The sequence below is a fragment of the Hydra vulgaris genome, chromosome 12 (assembly GCF_038396675.1).
Source record: "Hydra vulgaris chromosome 12, alternate assembly HydraT2T_AEP".
Lineage (NCBI taxonomy): Eukaryota > Metazoa > Cnidaria > Hydrozoa > Anthoathecata > Hydridae > Hydra > Hydra vulgaris.
Genome location: NC_088931.1, coordinates 46,120,001 through 46,145,298, shown reverse-complemented (window position 1 = coordinate 46,145,298; position 25,298 = coordinate 46,120,001). Strand labels below are relative to the sequence as shown.

General features: G+C 30.3%; 1 protein-coding gene across 1 annotated transcript in view; it reads right to left on the bottom strand.

Annotated features, from left to right (window-relative positions):
- Positions 1–25,298, bottom strand: part of LOC100198864 (TBC1 domain family member 15) — a 158,659-nt gene that overhangs the window by 122,254 nt on the left and 11,107 nt on the right. The window contains exon 3 of the mRNA XM_065813453.1: positions 4,513–4,615. Within this exon, the coding sequence (XP_065669525.1) occupies positions 4,513–4,615 (103 nt within the window). The remainder of the gene's footprint in view (positions 1–4,512; positions 4,616–25,298) is intronic.

Sequence of the window (25,298 nt, the reverse complement as noted above, 5' to 3'; positions counted from 1 at the left end):
ATAGAAGTTTAACAATACAGTTTATTAATTACTAATTTGTGCTCAGCTCTGTTTAATACCCTAATCGGCAATTAATTTGATTAAATTATTAATTTATTGAATGGAACTATTAATGTATTGTTAAACTTCTATAGTTTTGCTACAAACTGGAAATAAAAAAAACTGTTAATTATTTCACTTCATAATAATAATAATAATAATAATAATAACACATATCAGGTAAAGAAACATGTAACATAATGACTATGTTACAAAATTTCTCTACCCAATATGTGTTATTATTTTGAACTTTCAACTTATGTTAATATTTTAATAACTTTTTAACACCGTATATATGTAAACAAACATCATATATATATATATATATATATATATATATATATATATATATATATATATATATATATATATATATATATATATATATATATATATATATATATATATATATATATATATATATTTATATATATATATATATATATATATATATTAGGCCGGATCATAACTTAAAAAAATTTGGAAAATTTCTTCGGGAATTTCCAGTAATTGGCTCTCAAATATGCTGAATGCAATGCTGCAAACCGTTTTTCGCTACTACTTTGCTATACTTTGTATTTTTACCTTTGAAGTTTTCAAATAAATTAACTTAAAAACGCTCATTTGTTACATAATTTATTAATTGAATTTATAATAAAATTCAAATTATTTGAACAGTCAAAACAATATATCATTAGCAAACGTTGATTAGAAACTATACTTAAATGTTCTTAAATTCAGATTTTGTGTCAAAGTGAGGCATCAACTTGCGGCGCTCCAGTTGAACGCGAATATAGCCATCACGATTTTCATGACCATAAACTTTGGATGCTGATTCAGTCACAATTTTAATCACACATTCAACACTTTGATTGTGACATGAAAATGGCTCAATGTCAATAACTATGTCTTCAACTGACGAAAGCCATGCCAATATTTGTACAGTTGGAATATGTTTTGTCAGAACAGGTTCCAAGCGGGGCTGTGCTTGCCAGTCAATCAGTTCTTCATAACTAGTCGCTTGAAATCGTATCTCAGGGAGTTGAAATTTTCGATTTGGTATGTCATCTTCACGAGCACGAAGAATTCTCTTCAACGCAAGCTTACGGATCACTTGACGGTTGTCTTTGAGCATAGCCAGAATAATGCTCTCGATATGAGCCGGGTAGCTATTGCGCTTCAAAACTTGCTGAACAATTATTCGATAATGCACAGGAAGAAATCGTGATATTTCTATCATTTTATAATAGTGTGGAGCAGCATTACAGCAGTTTGAATGTTTCTTAATGTCAAACCAAACAACCGCATATGAATTCACAATAAATTTAGCCAAAAGTATTAGTTCATTTGATGGATCTTCAGTAGATATATAGAGGCATAGAACACGGTTTGCTAGTGTCAACCACCTTGTATGGTTTAGTCGCCCAGGTGTTCTAGAATTAAATCTATCTGGTACAACACCTGTCTTCACCGCATTAACAATTTCGAAAAAGTACAGTTGATCACTGCTTAACAACTGCTTATTGCATATAATAGGTTCACCAACAAATATGGCAAAGCTGACTATGGGTTTCTGAACAGACATTGAAAAAGACCAGTTGTTGCACCATCTAAGGAGTGAAAAAGATGTCGCAAAGGAAGCTCGTTCAGATGTAAAAGACAAATGGACCAGTGCAGTGGTTGACCAAGTTCAATTTCCATTCTGCGTATAACTCCATTGTTTTAACCAGTATTAACGTTAGTTGAATCAGAACCAATACAAACAAGGTTCGTGCAGTCAACAGTATCAATTATTGAATCTGCAATGGATTTGGCTGATCCACTTGTTGGCGTACAATGATCAACATACTTTGAATTTGGCTCTGATAAAATGGAAATATGTTCCTCAGAAATCACAGTCTGCCTATCCCCCTCAAGTTTTAAAGTCTGATCTTTCCTTCCATCAAAATACAATCCAGTAATTCTACAATCAGCATTTTTACAGGATGTTCTCAGTAGTTTTCGTTCTCTGCGAATTTTATTCCGATCCACTGGCCCCATATGTTCTATACCAAAATCAACCAGAGTTGCTGATACAATCGCGGCAACTGCTCTATCTGATATGCCAAAACCATCTGCTTGTAGAGCAATATTTTTTAAACAACGGTTTTTCAGACGAGTAGATGTGACTTCGGTATCGACATCTGATATGGAAGGGGAATAAGTTTCGGTGTCAGAATTGTTGTCTGTTTCATTATCTGATTCATTATCAGATGCTTCAACAACTCTGGCACACTTAACTGCAGTCTCTTCCTTTGATAATGAAACAGATTTTCGTTTTAAACGCCTCTCAGCACGTGCGGATTCCTTCTTGTCGATTCCAGCTATTCTGTCAACATGTATAGTGCGTTGATCAGTTAGGAAGTCATGCTCAATTGCTGGCACCTTCAGAACCATTGGACAGCAACAAGACGAAAGTTCTTTGCATTTACACGAACAAATGTCAAACAATGTGTCAAGATCTTTTTCTATTTCATCTTGTTTGACTGTTGCAGACTTTGATTGAATCACTTACTGAACATTGCCTATGTACTTCTCCAGCTGTAATTCTATGCCTCGAAGACTTATAGTAGGAACTGATGCTTTAATCCATATCTGAGAAAGTTTCTCTGCTAGTCTCTTGCAAACAGACCGTAGTGGTTCAGTTTCATAATTCTTCTCAGACAAGTATGCTTTACCTACTTGCTTGTGGGTTGGCAAGCAAAAATTGGGTAATTCACGACCTTCTCCAAAAAGTATATGACGATTCTTTGAAGCTTTAGATCTTGAAATCATTATTGTTTTACAATTTTATAACATTTCAGAATTTCAGTTAATTTCTAAAAATACAAGATGAGACGGATAAATTCTGCAATCAGTTGATAAAAGCAGAAATTAATAAACAATCATATAAAAATAGAATAATATAATAATAATAATATAATAATATAAAGTTATAATAGCGTTGGAGTTAATCATAACATTAGGGTTAATTTAGTTAAGTAGGTATAGGTTTGGTTCAATTTCATAACCTTGGGATTATATCTAGTATTAGGGTTAAATGCATGTTTCAGTTAATGCATGTACTAAAGTAAATATACTTAGCATATAAAATGCTTAATGCAATAGCTTAACGCAATATTTGACTTCATAAAATTATCTTTATTTTTTTATTTTATAAAGACATTATTTCAAATACCTTTTTAAATTACTGCAGTAATATTAATTATCACAAAACGAGTTAAATGTTATTTAACAGCTTTTTTATTATTACTTTAAGAGAATGTTTATTTTATTTCTTTTTTAATATTAAATAATTAAATTTAATATTGTATTTTTAAAAATATTTGATATTAACAAACTTCTTTCTTTTATCGACATTTGCATAAATGAATTAATATATGTTATATTTTTGAATTTTTAAAATGATTATTTCTTAAATTTCTAATTGCGGCTTTGCAACTACAAATTATTTTTTTATTATAAAAATGATATAAAAATGATATAAAAATGATATAAAAAATTTGTGAGTAACAAATAAAAAAATTACGTTAATTTATTTACTTAATTTATTAAAAGTTTATTAGATCATTATTTTATTATTAAAATTATATCACTGTATATATTTCTACCCAAGGGCCATCACAAAGAAAATCACGGAAAGAATTTGAGTCAGCTTTAAGGTAGTTGTAAAAGGTATGATGATAGGGGGATTCAGATGATGAAGAAGAATGAGATATTAGTTTTAGAGAGATCAAACTGTGATCAGAAGCACCTAAGGGTGAATGTGGAGAAACTGAGCACTGACTAGGATCAGAAACAAGACATAAGTCAAGTAGAGAAGGTAAATGATTCGGGTTGTCCGGAAAGCGAGTTGGAAAGTTGATTATTTGAGTTAGGGATTGAGAAAGGCAAAAGTTGTGGGCTTTAATGCCTGCAGAATCACTGACACTAGAGCCAAGCCATTTTGAGTGGTGAGCATTAAAGTCACCGACAACAACTGTATTAGCTGATGGATAAAGAGAGAGGGCTTGGTCAATATGATCAATCAATACGAACATCAAAAAGAGTGCAGTCTTGAGATGAAGGAGAGCGATATAGAACAAAGAGAAAGGCGATAGAGTGGAGTGAAATACCATGAACTATAATAATCTATTATAATAATATATAAGAAATACCATTCTAATATCTAACGATAGAGAGAATCTAACGGTAGAGTGAAGTGAAATACCATGAACTATAATAATCTATTCTAATAATATATAAGAAATACCATGAACTATAATAATCTATTGTCTTATTCTTTTTGAAACCTAAAAATTTTGCATTGATTGCTTAACTACAATACCTAAATACAATTTTTTTGTATTAAAAAAGTTTTAACAGAATGTGTTTACATACAAATTTTTAACAAAGTGTGTTTAAGTGTGTGAAATATTAAATGAAAATACACACCTGTTTCTTTGGTTGTAATAACGCCATATTCAACAGGATCATTATAATCAACCATAACAGATAAATCTGAGATTGGCTTCCAAATAACATAAGTAAACTCTTGCTATAAATTTAAACAGGATACATAATCACATCTAACATTTCATATAATTTTAAAATAAATTTAAAAATTATATAGTTGTTACTATTAGGAAACATTTTAGGATTTTTAAAAAGCAACATTACTATAAACTTTACATAAAAAACTTTAATCTACAAATAAAAATGGAGGAAAAAATCAATTAGGTAATAATTTATAAGTAAAACTATTTTTTGTACCAAAATTAATTAAAAGAAATTATAAAAAAGTATGTAATAAAAAAACAATAAATAGTCATACAATTTTCAATTGAATAAACTCACTAGACAGCTAATAACAAATAACTAAAAGTAAATTTGACAAAGTATTTGTCTAGTAAATCTATTCTTTTTGAAAATACAGTAATTAAGTTACATTTTGAAAACATTTAAACAACTTAGTCATATTTTATACTGAAAACACACATTAAATCTGGCAGCAAGTTCATAATGTATTGTTCAAAGTATTTTTATTATAAAAAAACTAAAATTAGTGCTATAACCGTAGACATTTTTAACACTGAAATTTTAGGAAGTTATTAGTGATATCTATGTTTATAATAGTAGAAACTTATAAATAACAAGCAACACTAATGTTTATGTTAGTGAAAACAACCTTTATGCTTAAGGAAGCTTGTGGATAGTATGTGACCTTTTTTTTCCAAAATTCCAAATTTTCCAATAAAAATGCCAAATTTTCAATTCCAAATTTCCAATAAAAAATTGAAATACCTTGATGCCTTAATCGTAACAGCTTGCTTCTTTAAAAAAAAAACCTAGTAAAACTAACAGAAATCAATTCATTTTTATCTTTACAGCAAAAACTTAAACACTTCATTTATAACAGGATTAAAATTGCTTGAGCAAAATGAAATTCTACAAATAATAAATTGTACGAAAAATAGTAAAAGTTTAAATTTCGAAATTGTACAAGAGCTTTAACTATTATGACATCCTTTTATTTTATAAATTGAAAATCACTAAATAAAGTACTATTTTTGAGGTTTAAGATTTTAGCTATTTATTTTTAAATGGAGCCTAAACCTTTTGATTTTATTATCTTCAACCAGAGGTGTAGGCAGAAGGGGCACAGGGGGAGCAAATGCTCCCCCTGCAAAAAAATTTGGAGCTTGTGGCTCCTTTTTGAAATTCAGGGACAGTTTTTTTCATTTGATATTATTTTATTACAGTTTAATTTCATCACATAATAAATTGTAAAAATGCGCCAACATAGCCACAATGTCCTCATAAAGGGCACAGATACATGTTTCCCATTTTAGTAGGTGTCTTAAGTTGTTAAATCACAAGTCTATGTTTTTTCTATCAATTTTTCGCATAATCTATGACTATATATTTAAAACCTATAGAAACACCAAAAGATTTCGTTGTACATGATACTGATGATAGAGACTCAGTCGCAGATCATGCTGATATACCACCATAACATGATGACTGTGACTCGGTAACAGGACTTACAGTCGTCACAAATCCTGTTGATAGTGACTCAGTCACAGATCATACTACTTTGATGAAGTCCATTATTAATTTCCAAATAAGCTACCCAAGAGACCCTCACTTATTTTGTAATGAAAGCATCACACCTGCAGTTATTCGAGACTTATTACAATACGGGCCGTGTTAGTTAGCACTCTGTGATACCTTTAATGATTTCACAAAAGATGACAAGGGAAGGCACTTTAGCACAGAGTGGTACAAAAAGAAACTGTTAAAAGATTCACAAGAAGAGGAACATAATCGTCACTGGTTGATTTATTCCCCACAAGTTAACACTATGTTTTGTTTTGCCTGTTGGCTTTTCAGCAATAATTGAGCAGACTGCTTCTGGAGCGATTGTCGAAAAGATTGTTCAAATTTTACAAAAGGTGTCTCCAAAATTGGGAAGCACGAATTATCAAAAAGCCAGAAAGAATCTGTGAGACAGTTATTTTTAACCAAGTTTCGCATTTCTAATGACAAAACGGTTTTGGCAGAGCTTGTGGCCTCAGAGAGAAGACAGATAGAAAAAAACAGGAGAACTTTAAAGACTATCATAGATGGAGTATTGCTTTTAGGCAAACAAGGATTGGCTTTTCGTGGACACAGAGAATTTGGTGGTAGGGGTTCCTGTAATGAAGGTAATTTTCTCGAACTCATAAAGCTTTTTGCTAAATATGACAATGTATTAGAACAGCATGTCAATCAAAGTTACCGCAATGCCTCCTATCTCAGTCCAGACATCGAGAATGACCTTATACAGTCTTTGGCATCTGAAATTAAAGCAAAGTATTTTGCAGTTATTATGGATTCCACCATAGATATAAGTCAAGTTGATCAATTTTCTATGTCTTTGCAATATGTTACAGCTGGTGGAGATTCAACTGAAAGGCTCGTTCAGTTCTTAGAGCCACCCACTGCAAATACTGAAACCTTTTTTAATAAATTAAGATGAACTGGGTATCCCAGCAGCACTGTGCTATGGCCAGTCACATGATAGTGCAAACACCATGTCTGGTGAATTTTCTGGCTTGCAGGAAAGGGTTAAAGATATTGCACCATATGCTTTGTTTACACATTGCTAAGCCCACAACTTAATTCTGGTGCTGATCGATGATGTATATTCTAATGTACAATTAAAATTATATTTTAGCACTTTAGAAACCATATAGACATTTTTTACTAGCAGTTTGCCTAGGTTAACTTTGCTCAAAAAAGAGCAACGTCAGAGTGTGGAAAACTTTGCCCTAAGTCTGAAACATCTCAGCGACACAAGATGGGCATCTAGAAAAGTAGCTGTTTATTCTATTTTACAGAATCTTCCAGCATTGGTTGTAGGTTTGATAAAATTTGGTGCAGGGCAAATAAAAAATTGTACAGTTAAGCACTTGGCAGTAGCTAAGGGAATTCTAGTTCTTCAGAAATTTGAATTTGTTGCTCATCTAGTCTTTTAGAGTAAGCAGTTAACACTGGCTTTTCATTTGTCTCAATACTTAGAGAAGAGTACTATAAACGTACAGAAGAGTACTATAAACATGGTTGTTATTAACAGCTAGATCAAAATCTTTGAATCCCAACTTAACAATATTAGAGAAAACTATGATGCTAGTTTGAATGATCTGGAAAAAGAAGTCAATGACTTTGCTTTAAAATGCATAACATAGCAACAGCTTATAAGCATAAAAGAGTTGGAAAAAAGAAAAAACATTATGACAAGCTTGCAATTGACGAGAGAAAAGAAGATACCCGAAAGAATTATGAGGTGGATACTTACCTGGTCTAACTAGACTCTGTGGTCAGCACAATAAAGAATTGATTTCAACAGTTCATGAAGATTGCTTCAAAGTTCAAATGTCTAGATCCAAAGCATTATGAGGATGAGGATAGTTTGGAACTTATCAAATTTCTCTCAGAGCAATATCCAATTGATATCACAACTCTGGATGATGTTGTTCAAGAAATTCTTTCATTCAGAATTCTTTTTAAAGAAATGGACACGAAATTTATACTAACTAATGATCTCTGTGACATTAACCCAAATATCACAACATTGTATAAAAAATACATGACGATACCTATTTCAAGTGCATAAGCAGAAAGGTCCTTCAGCACATTAAAGCTCCTTAAATTATATTTACGGTTCACTATGAGCGAGGAAAGATTGTCGGCCTTAGCACTGCTAACAATTGAAAGAGGCTTAGTGAATGACCTTGATCTTGAAGTTGTGTTAAATGGTTTTGCCCAGATGAAACCTAGACGAATGAAGCTTGATTAAGTTTCACACACCCTACGATTGTTGTATTGTTGAAAATAATATATTAAATTATTATAATTATTATAATATTAAATTATTGTAGTGTAATTAATTGTTTGTTATTGTGGATGTTGTCAACATTCAGGGGGAAAAATTCTGCCAGCCCCTACAGGTAGAACTCCATTAAAAACACATACCCTTTAAACACTACACATACAAACATTCAGCTCTGGGTTCCACTAATGTCAATGAAATTATTAAACAATTATTGAATCAGTATCTCTAAACATCTTAGATGACAAATTCATTAAAAATTTACCTCTTTTACAATTTAAAGTCCTCAAAAAGAGAATGCAAATCAAATTTTTAGTTTAATTATGACCTCCTACTGTTTAATAATTTAATTTTAAGTTTGCAATTATCTTATTTCTAGATAATGTTATACTTAATCCACCAATGTAATATTAACTAATTTACAAACTCTTAAAAAATTTTTTTGCTGTGCTTTAGATGTAGTTTTTAAGGGGTCACTAGCTTTAAAATAGGAAATCTAGTTTTTAATACAATAACAATGTATATTTTGAATAATAGAAAATATGAAAAATGATAAGAAAAGTATAGATTTAACACAAGAGCTTTAATAACAGCAATAATTATTTTTTAAATAACATAAAATGACAAAAAAATATGAATAGCATAAAATATTCTGAAAAAGAGACATGCAATAAACAAATAATTTATTTAAAAAAACATTGAGTCACTTAGATTTAAAATATTTGAATCAGAACAAAAATAGTGTTTGTTTTTTTAAAGAATCAGAGGATGATGCTGCAAATGCAGGGAGAATCATTGTCAACTTTTTGTTATCAATGCGGCAAGCCATTTTAGTACATATAGATTTAAGAATGGAATGAACACTCTTTTAAAGATTTTGCAAGACGTTCTTCTACACAAGAGCATTACAGTTTGCAACGATAAAAGAGTTGTTTTTCTTGGAGCTTATGTTTCTTTTTCTCCTCTGAATCACGATTTTTTTTCTGTTTTTCTCCTTTGAGAGAAGCCACTTTTGAAAGCACATCTTGAGCCTCCATAGGTCCATGCACATTAGTGACCCTTGTTGTTTTTGTTTGATTAACCTCCTTGGGTTTAACCTAGTTTACTGAAAGTAAACCAGGCACTTCTGCTAAATTGAGGCTTTTCTCATATGATTAATCAATGAATGATTGTGACATCTCATACATTGATTTTCAATATTCGGCTGAACCATGCCTTCCTTTTGTTTGGGCAACTTTATTTTGTGATCTTGGAGTTGTTGCCAAGGTCCATTTTTTGAGGTCACACTCCTTGTTTTCTTAGGAGTAGAAGATTGTAGAGAAAAATCATCAGTTTTATCAATAAGGAGAGCTGCTTGTTCAAATTTATCCTGTTGCATATCATCAACATTAAGATCATTCTTACTTATACCAACTCTCTTAGCAACTGCTACGATATTGGCAATGGATGCCCAATTGTTCCACATTGTTCCTAGGATATTCATGAAACTTTCTCGATTTATTGTCTGGAAAGAGGAAAAGAGCTCGCGTGTTATTACAATATATCGATAGAGCTGTTGATTTGGTGCTTGGTCTAGTAGCTGTGTGACTCCATTAGTATCAGGCAGAGACACAAATAAATTGATTTGCTTTTCACGCAAAAAATTAAGAACTTTAAAGTCAAACCGCAACAAATAACCATCTGATAGAAGCACAACTGGTCACTCTATGTCTTGTTAGGTGAGATATTTATCAAGTTTCTTATACACAGCCAATAATGAACAGTTATCTTGCGAACCACTCTCTGCCGTGAAGATGATCAAATGTTTGATGTTACTGACAGGTTTTTGTGGTGCCATCTGGCTCGTTATGCCTTTTGCCAGCAAATATTACCTGACACAATGAAACTTCTTCTCAAAGTATAAATATTATACTTTACTTTTTAAAATATAAAACTATAAAAGCCACAACTTTAGTTGTGAAAAGTTGTTTAGTTGGCTCACCTGATAATGAAACAAATAGATTTATATTTACGCACTCACTGTTTTCGCAAATCATTTTTTTACATGTCTCTCCTTTGTCAGCATAAACTAACCCAGTGGCAGTATCATCTACACCATAGTTGACAAACTGAGGTGTTTCATCATGATTGAAAACTCTTTCTGTTGCTATTTTGCCAAACCATATACCATTTTTTGTTTTTTTATAGTTTTACATTATACTACAAGCAATCAACTCATCAGCTAAGGCATCTGGGATAAAAAAAAGTTGTTAAATTAAAAATATAATCAAGTATCAACGTACAAAACATATAAACTTATTCAAGAATAAAAACCAAGTTGTAGAACACTTGAGAATGAAATTGAAAATAGATATTTTTATATTTAGGCTAAGCTAAAAAAAACAATGTGATAAAAAATGTGTACCTAGATGAGCTGTAGGCATCTCCCTAGTACAATTTAGGGCTCTGTTCATTTTAACTCAACCTTGCCTCTTAATGACAATATCATCATGTTCAGCATGCCATCTTCTCCAAAATGATTTTCCAAATCTAAATAGTTTCGATAATAAGGTAATTGTATTTTACAACTATTTAATATCTACTGTACCCTTGTACCTGTTAGGATGTTGATAAATTAGTTTAAAGAAAAAACTTACTTACCTTCCATTTTGTAGGGCTGTTTTTGCACTTGCTGATAGTTTTATAAACTTTCTTCCACCTTTTCCACTTTTGTTCAAATGATCTCTGATTTTCAGCACATCCAAAATAATTTCAGAACTTTCTTTCTTAGAGAGTCCTTGGTGGGCTTTGTTTTTGTTTCAGATAAAACAAACTATTTCCTTCTCATCATCAGAATGTAACACTCTCAAATGTTCCTTTTTTACATCCTTAACTTTGCCATCTAATCTTCTGTCTATTGTATCACGATCTTTAATTAAAGGAAACTTTCCTGTTTTTAATGCTGCCTGTCCTCATTTTTTATTTTCTGTGCACCAATCTACTGCCTCTGATATTTTATTTTCTTTAGCTCTTATGTCCTTTCTGTAAACTGTTGCTTCAGCTCAAGTTTCTGGCTTTGTTTTTCTACTTCTTTTTCTATCAGCAGAAATCTTAAAATTAAATTACGGTTTTCCCAAACTATTATCTAATTTAAACACTAAAAATAAAGAATATACATACATAAATATCATTGATTAGAGATTATGAGCACAAAATGAACAGAAAGGTACCAGTTATAACCATTTTACCATTTCTTAGTTAAATTAGATTAGTATAAACATTCTCTCCATTCCTGCCTATTCTAAATAAGCTTGTGGAGGCATATTTTACCTAATGTAATGTAGTATTTAAGGGGGGAAACATGTAGCTTTTAAGGGACTTTACTAGTTAAAATGCTATATCTTGTTAGACTTACTTAGCAAGCCTCCTTATATATCATACTACACTGATTTCTGATTTTTTTTTTTTTTTTTGTTAATTTATCTCCATAAGGCCGAGAAGCAGGCAAGGAGGTTACTTAATTGTGGTAATAACCCTCACTCTCAATTCTATAACTGCTAAACACAAAACTTAACGAACAAGGCCGCTGTGCGGAAAAACAAGTGCGGAGAAACAACATATAATAAGAAAAAAATTAGAACTTTCAGAAATTTTTCATCCATATAAATACAATTATGTTCCTTGTAGTTTTTAAGGGGAATTTTTGAAAAAATCAGAAAATTCACACTGCTAATTCTCACTAAATATGGCAACAAAAGGATAATGACTTCCAGGGAACAAAACCCTATAATAGGTATTTTCTAATCACAAAAAAAAAGTTCAAATAGATGGCGCTGTTTCAATTTTAGCAATTCTCTCTTATTCATATAGTATAGTACTTGCTGAGAGAGAAGATGATGATCAGATGAATGTGTGGTTTGACTCTAACAAGACAAGAAAAAAAGCTATGATCTTAGACAGCCATTAGGAATAATGAGTGTATCAGTGAGGAATAGTGAGTGAGACAAGGTATATGAATAGTGTATGTTAAACAATGAGGATGATTTGGATATCAGCATGTAGAGAGGTAGCAGCTTCAGAAGTAAAAGGTAAAGATAGAAATAAGTAAACTTGGAGAGAGTGTGTTACATATAGTACAAACAAGTTTCAAAACATAACATGAATTTCAAAAAATATATATTTTCAGAATATTAATGTTTGTGAAGCCCAAATCACTAATTCAGCCCCAGCCATTGATGATGATGATGATGATGATGATGATGATGATGATGATGATGATGATGATGATGATGATGATGATGATGATGATGATGATGATGATGATGATGATGATGATGATGATGATTGTGATGATGATCATAATGATCATAATGATGTTTTTATATGTATACATATACATATATAAATAGATAAAAATAATATATTTTCAGGATATATCAATCTATGTATATGTAATGTTATAAAGCCCCAATCACAAAACCAGCGCCAGCCCCAGCCACAGTTAAATATCAACTGTGGTTGCTTACTACTTATGGGACATTTGTGCTTATGGATGGAGAGCCCACATATTTTGTAATAAATGTGGGCTCTCCATCCATATAAGTTTTTAAACTAGGATTTTTAAAGTACCAAAGGGTATGAATGGGTGCTTCAAACCTCTTATAGATTTTATGTAGAAAATGTAGCCCATTGACGGAAATGTTTCCCCAAAATGGAATGTCTTACATTTAATAAATTTTTCACACATGAAATGAAATCAAACAAAGCAAACCCAAAAGAGTTAATTTTTTTTAAAAAGTTTTTTTTACTAAAAAGCGCCAGTCAAATGTTAACAAATCTAAAAACTAACACTTGCAAAGCGTTAAAATTCACACCAAATTTTGACGGAGTTCAGATATTGAGTCAATAATTTGTTGTAGAGCTTAATAGTTTGTCAAATCTTAGACATTGTTAAGAAAAAAAGTATTTAATCAAAAATTAACACATTCTTCAAATCAACACTTTTTTATATCTTCAAGTAGCTACCTTCAGAACTAAAACTAATTGATACCTTTCAAATAATAATATTTCATTACATTTTCATGGCAATTTTACAATTTTTTAAACCAAAAAAAAAATTTACCTACAGTACATTTTGTTTGGTTTTTGACAAACCATAATTATATAAATAAAATAGGTGATTATTTGACGTTTTTTTATTGGTTATTTTACCAAAATAGTCTTATCTTAGAGTTTTTAGTTAAAAACTCCAAAATAAGATTAATAAATATTGCAAAAATATTTAACTTGAAGGGGATCTTTTTAAACTATGATACACTACAGTTCCAGACCAATAGACGCAAAATTTTGTTTTTGTACTAAGAGCACTTTTTTGTATTAAGAACAACTTGTTGTAAAAACAAAAAATATGCATTAATAGGAAATTAGCCTTCTAAAAAAAATTTTTTTTTCATTTATTTTTACTTCAACTATAATATGGCATAAACAGTTTATATAAATTATGAAATTTGAAAAACCTAACTTATCACACAAATATAACATAATACAATCATATAACATATAACATAATAGCCTAATGATTCTTTTGTAGTGAAAAATAGAATTGAATAGCACATAAGTCATATGAGTAATTGAAAACAAAAAATAAAAAATTCAGTAACTTTCCTTAAAAATAAAAATTATAACAAATCTCTGATATTGTTTATAATAGTTTTATATCCATCATCCCTAGCAAAATTGTAATTATGAGCACATCTATCCTTATAGAGCACTAACTTGAAATATTACTTTATCAAAAGAATTCAACACTGACCTGATTGTGCATAACTTCAATTACAATTCATCTATATGGATAAACTTTACATCACCATCTTGGCTTTCATCAAAAATCTCAAGAACAAGCCCTCATATTTATCATCTTAAAAACCAGAAATGTATTAGCAGGTTAAACTTTTTATTAAGTTAACATATTCAGTTTATGAGTTTCATAGAAATTTAATCATATACAGATGAAATATGCTAAAACTATTTTTGTTGTTTTTAGCCTGTATAAACAGTTCATATGGTTCCAGATGGTCTTCAATTGAATTTTTAATTGCATAGACTAGCATTTGCTGCTTCTGTTTTAATTTTTATTAATTTAAGCAAACAATGAACTGCTATTTGATTCTGTTAAGATGATCACAACAGTAAAAAAACATTTTAGTTTTCATCTTTATAATAAATACAAAACAAATGTAAGTATTCTTGATCCACTTTTCAGTGGTCATGCTTTTGAACTAAATTTTGTACATGGAAACCATAAATCTATCCTAAAGAATAATAACCCATAAGAATAAGACATAACAAAGAATACATTGCTTTTTTATTCTCTGATAAATAGTAGATTTTTTGTCTTTATTAAAATGAAGATGACAAATGTTATACAAAGTTTTATTTATAGTGAATTTATTTATAATGAATTCATTTGTACAATGAATTCAAAGAATTTAGAATGTGATAAGAGCTATTTAATCAACAGATTTGTAAGTGATCTCACCATCGAAATCAAAATAAGTATTCTTAAACATATTTTGCAAGTTTTCCAATCTAGTTTACGAGAGAAGCTCAAACATGAAATAATCATTAGGTAGAGCTAGAATTGAGTTTAGCTTACTGGTAGTAAGAAAATGCAAAAACAAAGTGGTTTCAACAACTGGAGTGCCGTAACTAGAAAAAAGACTGGGAATTTTTTTGTATAGAGTAACTTTTAACAAACTTTTAATTCTCAGATTATGTTATAATTAAAGACACAAGCTATATGTAAAATATGAAAGAACAAGCTATTTATAAAATATAAAGACAATCTATATAATATTATATTATTATCTATATAATATTGGGAAATCTATATAATAAATACAAATACAAAAGCTATATACAAAATATAAAGATACAAGCTATATCTAAAGATATTATTTAATGCACACTGCAATAGCAGAGGTAGTTAGTCAAATTTTGGTCAATGTTTAGTCATCAAAGTTTGCATTTGATGGAAAACATCTTTTCATGGGAATTTTACAAATTTTGTAATAATTTTACTAAATACCATATTTGACAAAACTTTTATTTTTTGATTTACTGAAAAGTTAATCACCATCCATGGTGATAAACTTTTCAATCACCATTTTAATGGCGACTGAAAAGATAATCACCGTGGATGTTTTTTTTTCTAGCACCAAACTGCATCCTATTGATAAATAAAATCCATCTTAACTTGTTGATTACAATATTTTTAAAACTTTTATTACCTGGTCTAGCAATTTTAGTCCTCGATCAAATTCTACTGATATAAAGATTATTAGATTACAAATAGTCATTAATACCTGATTAATGGCACCTGAAAATTCTTACAGCATTTCTCCTTTCAACCATCCTCAAAACCATTTGTAGTTTCACCAAAGTAATTATAGTATTTATGTTTCCACTTATAATCTTTTATTATATAGTCTTTTATTCTATGCAACATTTTTTTAAAAATGATCAGGAACAATTTAATATTATTTTATTTATTTCCTAGTTTTGAGATGCATTTACTGAAACTAATAGTTCTATATCTGAGAATTATATATAGTTATATATATATGAGCAATTTCATTTTTAACTTGTTACACGGGCAACAACTTTATGAAAAATTTGCCTGTTTAAACTGTAAATTAAACTTTTAGCTATTTTGTATGAAAGCTATTAGTCTAAAGAATAAAATAAGCTAAAAAATTTTGAGCCAGGCCAAAAGAGGGCAAACTTATTACTAAAAATGCTACTTAACTTATGTTACTCAGAAAATAAAAACTTTTTATATTTATTATTAAGAGTTAGAGTTACATAACAACTAAAATTAAACTCATTCATCAAATGTAATTAACTAAGGCAATTTTAAAAAACTGGTGGTACTTTTTCTGAGTGATATTTCATAACATTTATGAAAGTTATCAAAACGATAACAGTTTTTTCCGCAAGACCAAGAGCAACTTTATTTTAGTATGATAAAATTACAAATTATTTATTAAATTATAAGAAAAATTACTTTAGTATGACAACTTTATAAATAATTATTATGTCATTTAAATAAGAAAATCCTATTTTCATTAGTTAAAATGCTGATAAGTATTTACATTTAAATCTTTTAAAATATTTTTGACGTAAAAACTGCTATCACAGTTTAAGAGGGAGAGGTATATGTATATATGTGATTGTTTGTGACAGGAGGAAAGAGGTTAAAAATTGACAAATATTGGGTAACATACTCTTTGGACGTCCTTCCTTAATTGCATTTATAAACAATTTTTTTTACTAAAACAAAAATATTACCAAATAAGAATTACCTAATGACGTAAGTGTTCATTACATACTTTTTATTATGCAACAGCAACAAAAACTTAACGAAAAAGTGCCAGGACTTTAGTAAATGCATCTAGTTTAACTTACATTACACAAATTTAAAATAAAAATGTGCTTTACCTAACCATCGATATTCAAAACTTTAAATGTAAAAACTTAACATTTAATATTCTTTCTCATATGTTACTAAAAAATTTAAGGTTTTTAACTAAATTCTTGAAAAAATAAAACTTTATCATGTTTTTGTTAACTTACGTTAGATGAAAATTGCAAAAGTTATTGCATTGTTTTCTTAAAATTTATATATTTTATAAAGTATAAAATATAACCAACAAAAAATTAAATATGTTAGCTCCATTTTCACACTAAATTAATTCAGTCATAAATTCATAATTATGCTAATAAATTCAAGATTAAAATAGCATTTTTACGATGATACTTTTTTTTTACCATGCAAAAATGAGAAAAACCATAACTTTTGGAAACATAAAAATGACTTAAATAAAATAATTTTAGTAAATTTAGTAGTTTATATATATATATATATATATATATATATATATATATATATATATATATATATATATATATATATATATATATATATATACATATATATGTATACATATATATATGTGTGTGTATATATGTGTATATATATATATATACATATATATATATATATATATATATATATGTATATATATATATATATATATATATATATATATATATGTATGTATATATATATATATATATATATATATATATATATATATATATATATATATGTATATATATAACTATATCATATATATCAGCCCTCGGAATTAGGAAAAATAAGGTCAGCATTAATTTGCCGACCTTATTTTTCCTGATTCCGAGAATGAGAAAAACCATAACTTTTGGAAACATAAAAATAACTTAAATAAAATAATTTTAGTAAATTTAGTAGTTTATATATATATATATATATATATATATATATATATATATATATATATATATATATATATATATATATATATACATATATATGTATACATATATATATGTGTGTGTATATATGTGTATATATATATATATACATATATATATATATATATATATATATATATATATATATATATATGTATATATATATATATATATATATATATATATATATATATATATATATATATATATGTATGTATATATATATATATATATATATATATATGTATATATATAACTATATCATATATATCAGCCCTCGGAATTAGGAAAAATAAGGTCAGCATTAATTTGCCGACCTTATTTTTCCTGATTCCGAGAATGTGTGAGGTCGGCATCAGGTCGGCAGAAAAAATGTAAAACAAAGGTTTGACCATAAACATAGAAACGAGGTTGGCAATTTTTTGCTGACCTCAAACACTTTTAGGTCCGCATTCAGCAATGTTGACCCTAATTCTGAGGGTTGTATATGTATATAAAACTATATCATAGTTCTGTAGGCCTTCTAATAGTTAATTTTAATATAATCACCCTCTTACTCATTTGTTAATATTACAACTTTGATGTATTTTTTTTATATTATGATTTTAATATATTATTCACCTTTTTTTATCCGTTTTTCTGCTAAAAAAAAATACCAACGTCTGACACTTCTTCATTTTTAAACAAGAGGTATATCTACCAACAATTATTAAATATAAAAAAATTTTTCCACCACTCTAGTTTCTTGCAGATAGGTCTACCTAAATAACTAATTTCTAATCTTTTTGTTGCGATTTTTAGTTTTTATATTACAAATTTGAATAAAAAATTTTTAAAAAAAAAAAAAAAAAGCTTTTATTTCACGAATGCTTGATATAGAACTTTTTACAAACTATCTTTTTACAGAAAAACTCAAATATTTAAGTTTAAACTAAATTTAAATTTTTTTATCAACACAGTTAAAAAATCTGTAAAATTTAGATCTATGGTGCATTTATTCTATCTGGTAGCTCTAAAAGTGTTTGGTTTACACAGTTATGATAAAATGCAGTAGATAATTTTGATTTTTAAATTTTATTATTGCAAACACTTTTGTAATTACTAGCTGATAATCTTATCATCTTTCACCCAAAAATTTGTATTTGCTAGCTATACACAAAGAGCAAAGATGATGCTACAACTTCATATCAAAAGCACAAAAATATTTAACTACAGAAATAATTTTTTTCTTTTCAGATTTGCATTAAACAAGATAAACTGTATACAAGTGCAATAACAATGAGTTAATTAACCCACATCATCTGTAGTTTTCATAACATTTTTCCTTTTTCAAACCCCATTAAACTGTAAAAATTCAATATTTCAATGAAGAGCTTATTTAAATTTTTAGCACAACAACCAATATTAGAAATACACAACAAAATACAACTAATAACAAAACACAACAAATTACAACTAAAAAAAATGAAACAAAAATAATAAAATAAAATTATTAAAAGTAAATGCGGTTTTTAATTAATTAATTTCACTGACTATAGCAGTTTTTTGTTAAAGGTTTTAAATAGCGTTTTCATTAAACCGCTTTCATTACATTACAATGGGTAACTTTAAATTTACTTAGGTATTACCCAGGTATTACCCGGATAATTTTGTCATTTACTTTTTCTCAATATTAAAAACCTTAATGAGGGCGTGAATTTTGTCATTTCAAAAAAAAAAAAAAACAAGTTTTTAACAGAATAAAATAAAAAAAGTTTCATAACTTTTATCGTCAAACTTTATTTAACTTTAATTTATTACTTTAGATGCTTTCAAAATGCATTTTGTGTGTCGGTTATAATTTTTGCTACTACTACAAGTAGTGGATTAAATTCATAAACAAAAAAAGCATCTACATTCACTTATCAAAGCATCTACATTCACCAATAAACTCCCTTATAAATCAACCTTTATGTCATATATATATATATATATGATATATATATATATATATATATATGACATATATATATATATATATATATATATATATATATATATATATATATATATATATATATATATATATATATATATATATATATATATATATATATATATATATACATACACCCACTTTGTATGATGTCATCTTAATTATAATCTTTTTGCTGTACACTTGTTAAGTTTTATTACCAAAGTTTTGAATTCGTTTATTAGGTTATCGCCAAAATATTTATTTAAATCAGTAAAAATATTTTTCTTGAATATTTCTTTTTACTTTAAAGTAAAAATAATGGTATTTGATTTGATATTTTTAAACTTATAAGTACCAAAGCAAATTCTTAACTGCAGTACTGAAATGTGATATCTAATTTTAGTTATGGGGAAAAAAAAGGACTTGTTACCACAAAAAATTGCTGAAATCAGGGCACTTTTAATAAATACTAATCTTTCTCAACAAGAAATTGCCAGAAAATGTGGTATTTCCCGGGTTTTTGTACAAAATTTACACACAAAAATGGCTAATATGGAGAACTTGATGCCAAAGAGGGTTGGTAAATGTGGAAAGAAGAGAATTCTAACACCACACAGGAAACCAACAGGCCACCAACAATGAAATAACTAATAAGCTGCACCAATCTGGAGTCAAAATGTCGAAGAGAACAGTTCAACGTAGCCTACACGATCTTGGTTACATTTCACGACGTCCAGCTAATAAGCCTAAACTGACTCCAAAAATGATACAGAAAAGGCTGGAGTGGGCAAAAAAGTATAGGAATTTCCTTGTATAATATTTTAAGGTATGCTTTAGCGAGGAGAGTACTTTCCAAGTTTTAACAAAGAAGGCTCAATATGTAAAAAGAAAAAAAGAGGAAAAATACTCATTGGACTGCATCATTCAAACTGTTAAACACCCCACCTCTGTGATGACCTGGTTAGTGATATGTGGAAGGGGAATGGGAAGTCTCTATATTGTAGTGGGAATAATGAATCAGTTACAATATCAAAAATTCCTGGAACAAAGATTGTTGCCACAATTGGCAGAATGGTTTAGTCCAGGTGAAAAAAAAACCTTCATGCAGGATGGGGCACCATGTCACACAGCTAAATCAGTTAAAAAATATCTATTAGAACAAAATATTCTATTACTTGATTGACTAGTGTTAAATACGTTGTATACGGGTATATGAAAACGAACACTAGGAATATTTTTAGTAATAAATCTCTTTGTTATCATTAGCACTTTGTATATATACAAATAAGTTCTAGAAAACCGCCTTACTTTTAGCACGTTTTTCCGCTCTCCTGCTGTGATGTATTCAAAATGTTTTAAATTAAGAAATACCGTGTTACAATAGGGCCGCAAACACAACACCTCCACCAATAAGTTTCTTTTTTATTCACTATCCCGAAACCGTTTTGGCTTCTGTCGGAGTCGCCCTGACTTGCGTGATTCCGCTGGTGCAATACTCGATTCAACCACGGGAGGACATTTGCTAGCCCCGTCCTCCTCTGTGTAACTTTGCACTGCATTGCTGGCTGTTGGTTCCTCTGTGTATGGTAGTTCTTTCGCGTTAGGCGTACTTTGTTGCAGCGAAAATGGGTTTAGTAACGAATTTTGAAGTGGTGGTTGAGGGTTAGTGCTTTCAGGAAACGTGATTACAGGATTCGAATCGTATTCCAGTAAATCGGAAAATCGCAACCGTATTTGATCAATGTGTCGATGAACAACTACGTCGTCAGTTAAAATTTCAAAATTGACTGGTCCCTTTTGTTTTATAATCCGTCCCGGTATCCACTTCGGACCACTTCCGAAATTCTTTACCATCACATTGTCCCCACAGTTGAACTGCCTTAAGTGTGTTTTCCTGTTCCCGAACCTTTCTGCCCTTTCTTGTTTTTCTTCCACACTTTTTTTTAGATCCGGTTTTAGGCTCTGAAGCGCACTACGTAATTTTCTCTTCATTAAAAGCTCTGCCGGTGATATTCCGGTGGTCGAATGAGGGGTGATTCGGTATGCATATAAGAATCGATTCACCGTAGTTTCCATAGAATTGCCTTGTTGAGCGGTCAACTTCTTCATCGCTTCCTTGAATGTTTGCACTGTGTGTTCGACTTGCCCGTTCGAAGAAGGGTGATACGGGGCTGTAAAAATATGTCTTATTGAATTTCTTTTGACAAACTCAGCAAAGACAGTACTTTGGGAATCCCATGAACCGCAAATATACCTCTCAATTGCTCAATGGTGTTTTCGAATTTGGCATTTTTCATCACTATTGCCTCAATCCATTTTGAATAAGCATTGTATACAATTAAAAACATGTGTCCTAAAAATGGACCTGCATAATCAAGGTGTATTCTACTCCAGGGTTTACTTAGATACTCCCAATGGTGTATTGGCGCACTTTCAGGGCTTTTTTGATGCATTTAACACAACCGGCATCGGTGTACCGTTTCCTCAATCGATTTGTCCATATTGGGCCACCATACGTAACTCCTCGCTAAAGTTTTCATGCGTACCACACCCGGATGGGCACTGTGTAACTCTTTTAATATCATCTCCTGTAACGATGCGGGTATTACAACCCGGTTTCCCCACATTAGTATTCCTCCTTCGACTCCTAACTCATATTTTCTAGCTACAAAAGGTTTAAATCCTTTTTCATTGGGAAACTGCAATCCACTAAGAACACCATCTAACACTCGGCTTATGATTGGGTCTCGTGCTGAATGGATTTTGACATCTTTGGCTGAGACTGGCGTGCTGGATAGCTCCATCATTAAAATTATATTCTCTGCGACTGATGACTCAGTGTTTTTAATCGGCAATCTGCTCATGCAGTCTGCATTTCCATGTGTAGCCCCACTACGGTATTTTAAACAATAGTTGTAAGCAGAAAGGGTTAACGCCCAACGCTGAATCCTTGCAGCGGTCATGGCTGGAATAGGCTTTCCCTCTGCCAATAAACCCAACAAAGGCTTGTGATCTGTCACTAGAGTAAAATGTCTCCCATATAAATACTGATGCAATTTCTTCACGACAAATATAATGCTTCTTTCTCAATTTGAATAATTTTGTTCTGCTGTGGATAGCGTTCTGGATATGTAAGTAATCGGTCTTTCACTTCCCTCAGATGTGATGTGTGCCAGCACTGCTCCGATTCCGTAAGGTGATGCGTCACAAGACAAGATTAGCTCCTTTTTTGGATCATAATGTATCAATAATTTAGGCAAACATAATTCCGCTTTGGCACTGTCAAATGCTGTCCATTCTTTCATGCCCCACAACCAAGTAATGCCTTTTTTGAGAAGCCTATGGAGTGGCTCCACAATTGTTGCTAGGTTTGGTAAATGTCTGTGGTAATAGTTGATCATGCCAAGAAACGATTTTACCTGGGTAGTGTCTTTAGGTTCAGGAGCATTCCTGATTGCGTTAAGTTTGTCCTCCAGCGGTACTACCCCATCCTTTGTTAATTTAAAACCTAGATATTCAACTTTGGGTGACATGAATACACAATTACTTTCCTTTAATTTTAGCTCTGCATTTTCTAGAATATGTAAAACCCTTTCAACGTTTTTTAAATGCTCCTCATCCGACCGGCCTGACACTAAAATGTCATCAACTCGAACTTTGGTAAATGGCAAATTGCCAATTAGCTTCTCAATTTCTCGGTGAAAAATTCCAGATGCTGAATGCACCCCAAACTGTAATCGTGTAGGTTCAAATAGACCTCGATGAGTGTTGACTGTCAACAACTCACAGAAACTTTTATCAAGAAGTAATTGTTGATAGGCAAATGCTAAGTCCAGTTTTAAGAACTTTTGTCCGCCGGCCAAAGTTGCAAATAAATCTTCTGCCTGATTTACAGTCTGTTTATAGTCTCCACATAATCGAATGGTGCCATCTTTTTTTAGGACTGGAATGATTGGAGCTGCCCAATGGGAATGACTTACCGGACTGTAGATGCCCGAAGATATCAACCTATTGAGTTCTGTATTCACTTTTTCTAATAAAGCATATGGTATAGGTCGTGCTCTGCAAAACTTAGGTTTTACATTAGGCAGCATAGGTATGTGCACCACTTTATCCTTAAACTGCCCCAGCACATTTTGGAACATTGTAGAATATTTTTTAACCAATGTATTTATCATTGATGAATTTGGACTTCTTGGGATTCCTGAGCTTGCATGAAATATTTTTTCCAAATTAATTTTAATTTTTTTCAACCAGTTTCTGCCAATAAATGAAGATCCTCTACCTGGAGTGATTATTAAAGTTAACACATTAGTCTGCCCATTTATTTTGACCGAAAGCTCAACTTTCCCCACTGGTGATACTACTTCCCCAGTGAATGTCCGCAAAAAAAAAATTTGGTTGGATAAGCTTCCTTGCTCGTGAGTCCTTTCTTTTGCAAGCTCGTAAATGTTTCTAGACTCATTACTGACACAGATGCTCCAGTGTCGAGTTCCATTTGTGTACAAATACCTTCAATTTCCACGTCAATCATGATTGGTTTCCTTTTACTCGACTTGTTTTGAATGCGATATAGCTCTTCTTCATCTTGATTTACATTAATCTTGTCTATCTTTTGTTGGGTTGTTGTATTTTTAGACACCCTTTTCTTTTTACGACATTTCCTTGTGGTGTGTCCCTTGTTGTGGCAAAAAAACACTCCTGATCTTTGAAAAAACATGTCTCTGGATTATGTTTGCCTCTGCAACGAAAACATTCACGCTTATAATGCCTTTCTGATTTGATTTCAACTTTATTGATTGCTGCTGGGCTGGTAACGTTTTGATGGCATTGAATTATTGCTGCTTGATTTGCTGCTGCTTCCATGGTTAGTACAATGTCTAATATTTTTTGTAAAGAAAGGTTAGATCCTTCACTTAGTAGTCTCCTCTGAATTCGAGAGTCGTTAATCCCACACACTATTCTGTCTCGTAGCATTTCATCCAGTGTATTTTCATAAGCACAATGGGTGGTCAAAGCTCTGAGATCAGCAATAAATGTTGCTACTGATTCACTAGTGTCTCTATTTCTTGAATTGAATTTGAAACGTTCAGCTATTGGATTTGGGGTTGGACTCTTGTGGTTGCTCATCAACCTGCATAACTCAGTGTAAGATTTATCGCTCGTTTTTCCCGGTGCTACCAAAGACTTGAACAACTTATATGTCACATGTCCTCATGAACTCAAAAGGATAACTCTTTGTTGCTCCTCATTAATAATGTTGTTAGCAATAAAGAAAAAATCTAGTCTCTCGACATAATTGTCCCAATCCTCATCTGAGTTGAATTCTGATAAATTTCCGAAATGCGAAGCCATCACGTTAACGCACTAATCAATTTGTACTACTCATAATAATAACCATAAAATAAAATCAACAATAATTAAACCATCAAGTAATGCAATAAATCCCATCTTCGTCGCCAATGTTAAATATGTTGTAAACGGGTATATGAAAATGAACACTAGAAATATTTTTAGTAATAAATCTTTTTGTCATCATTAGCACTTTGTATATATACAAATAAGTTCTTGAAA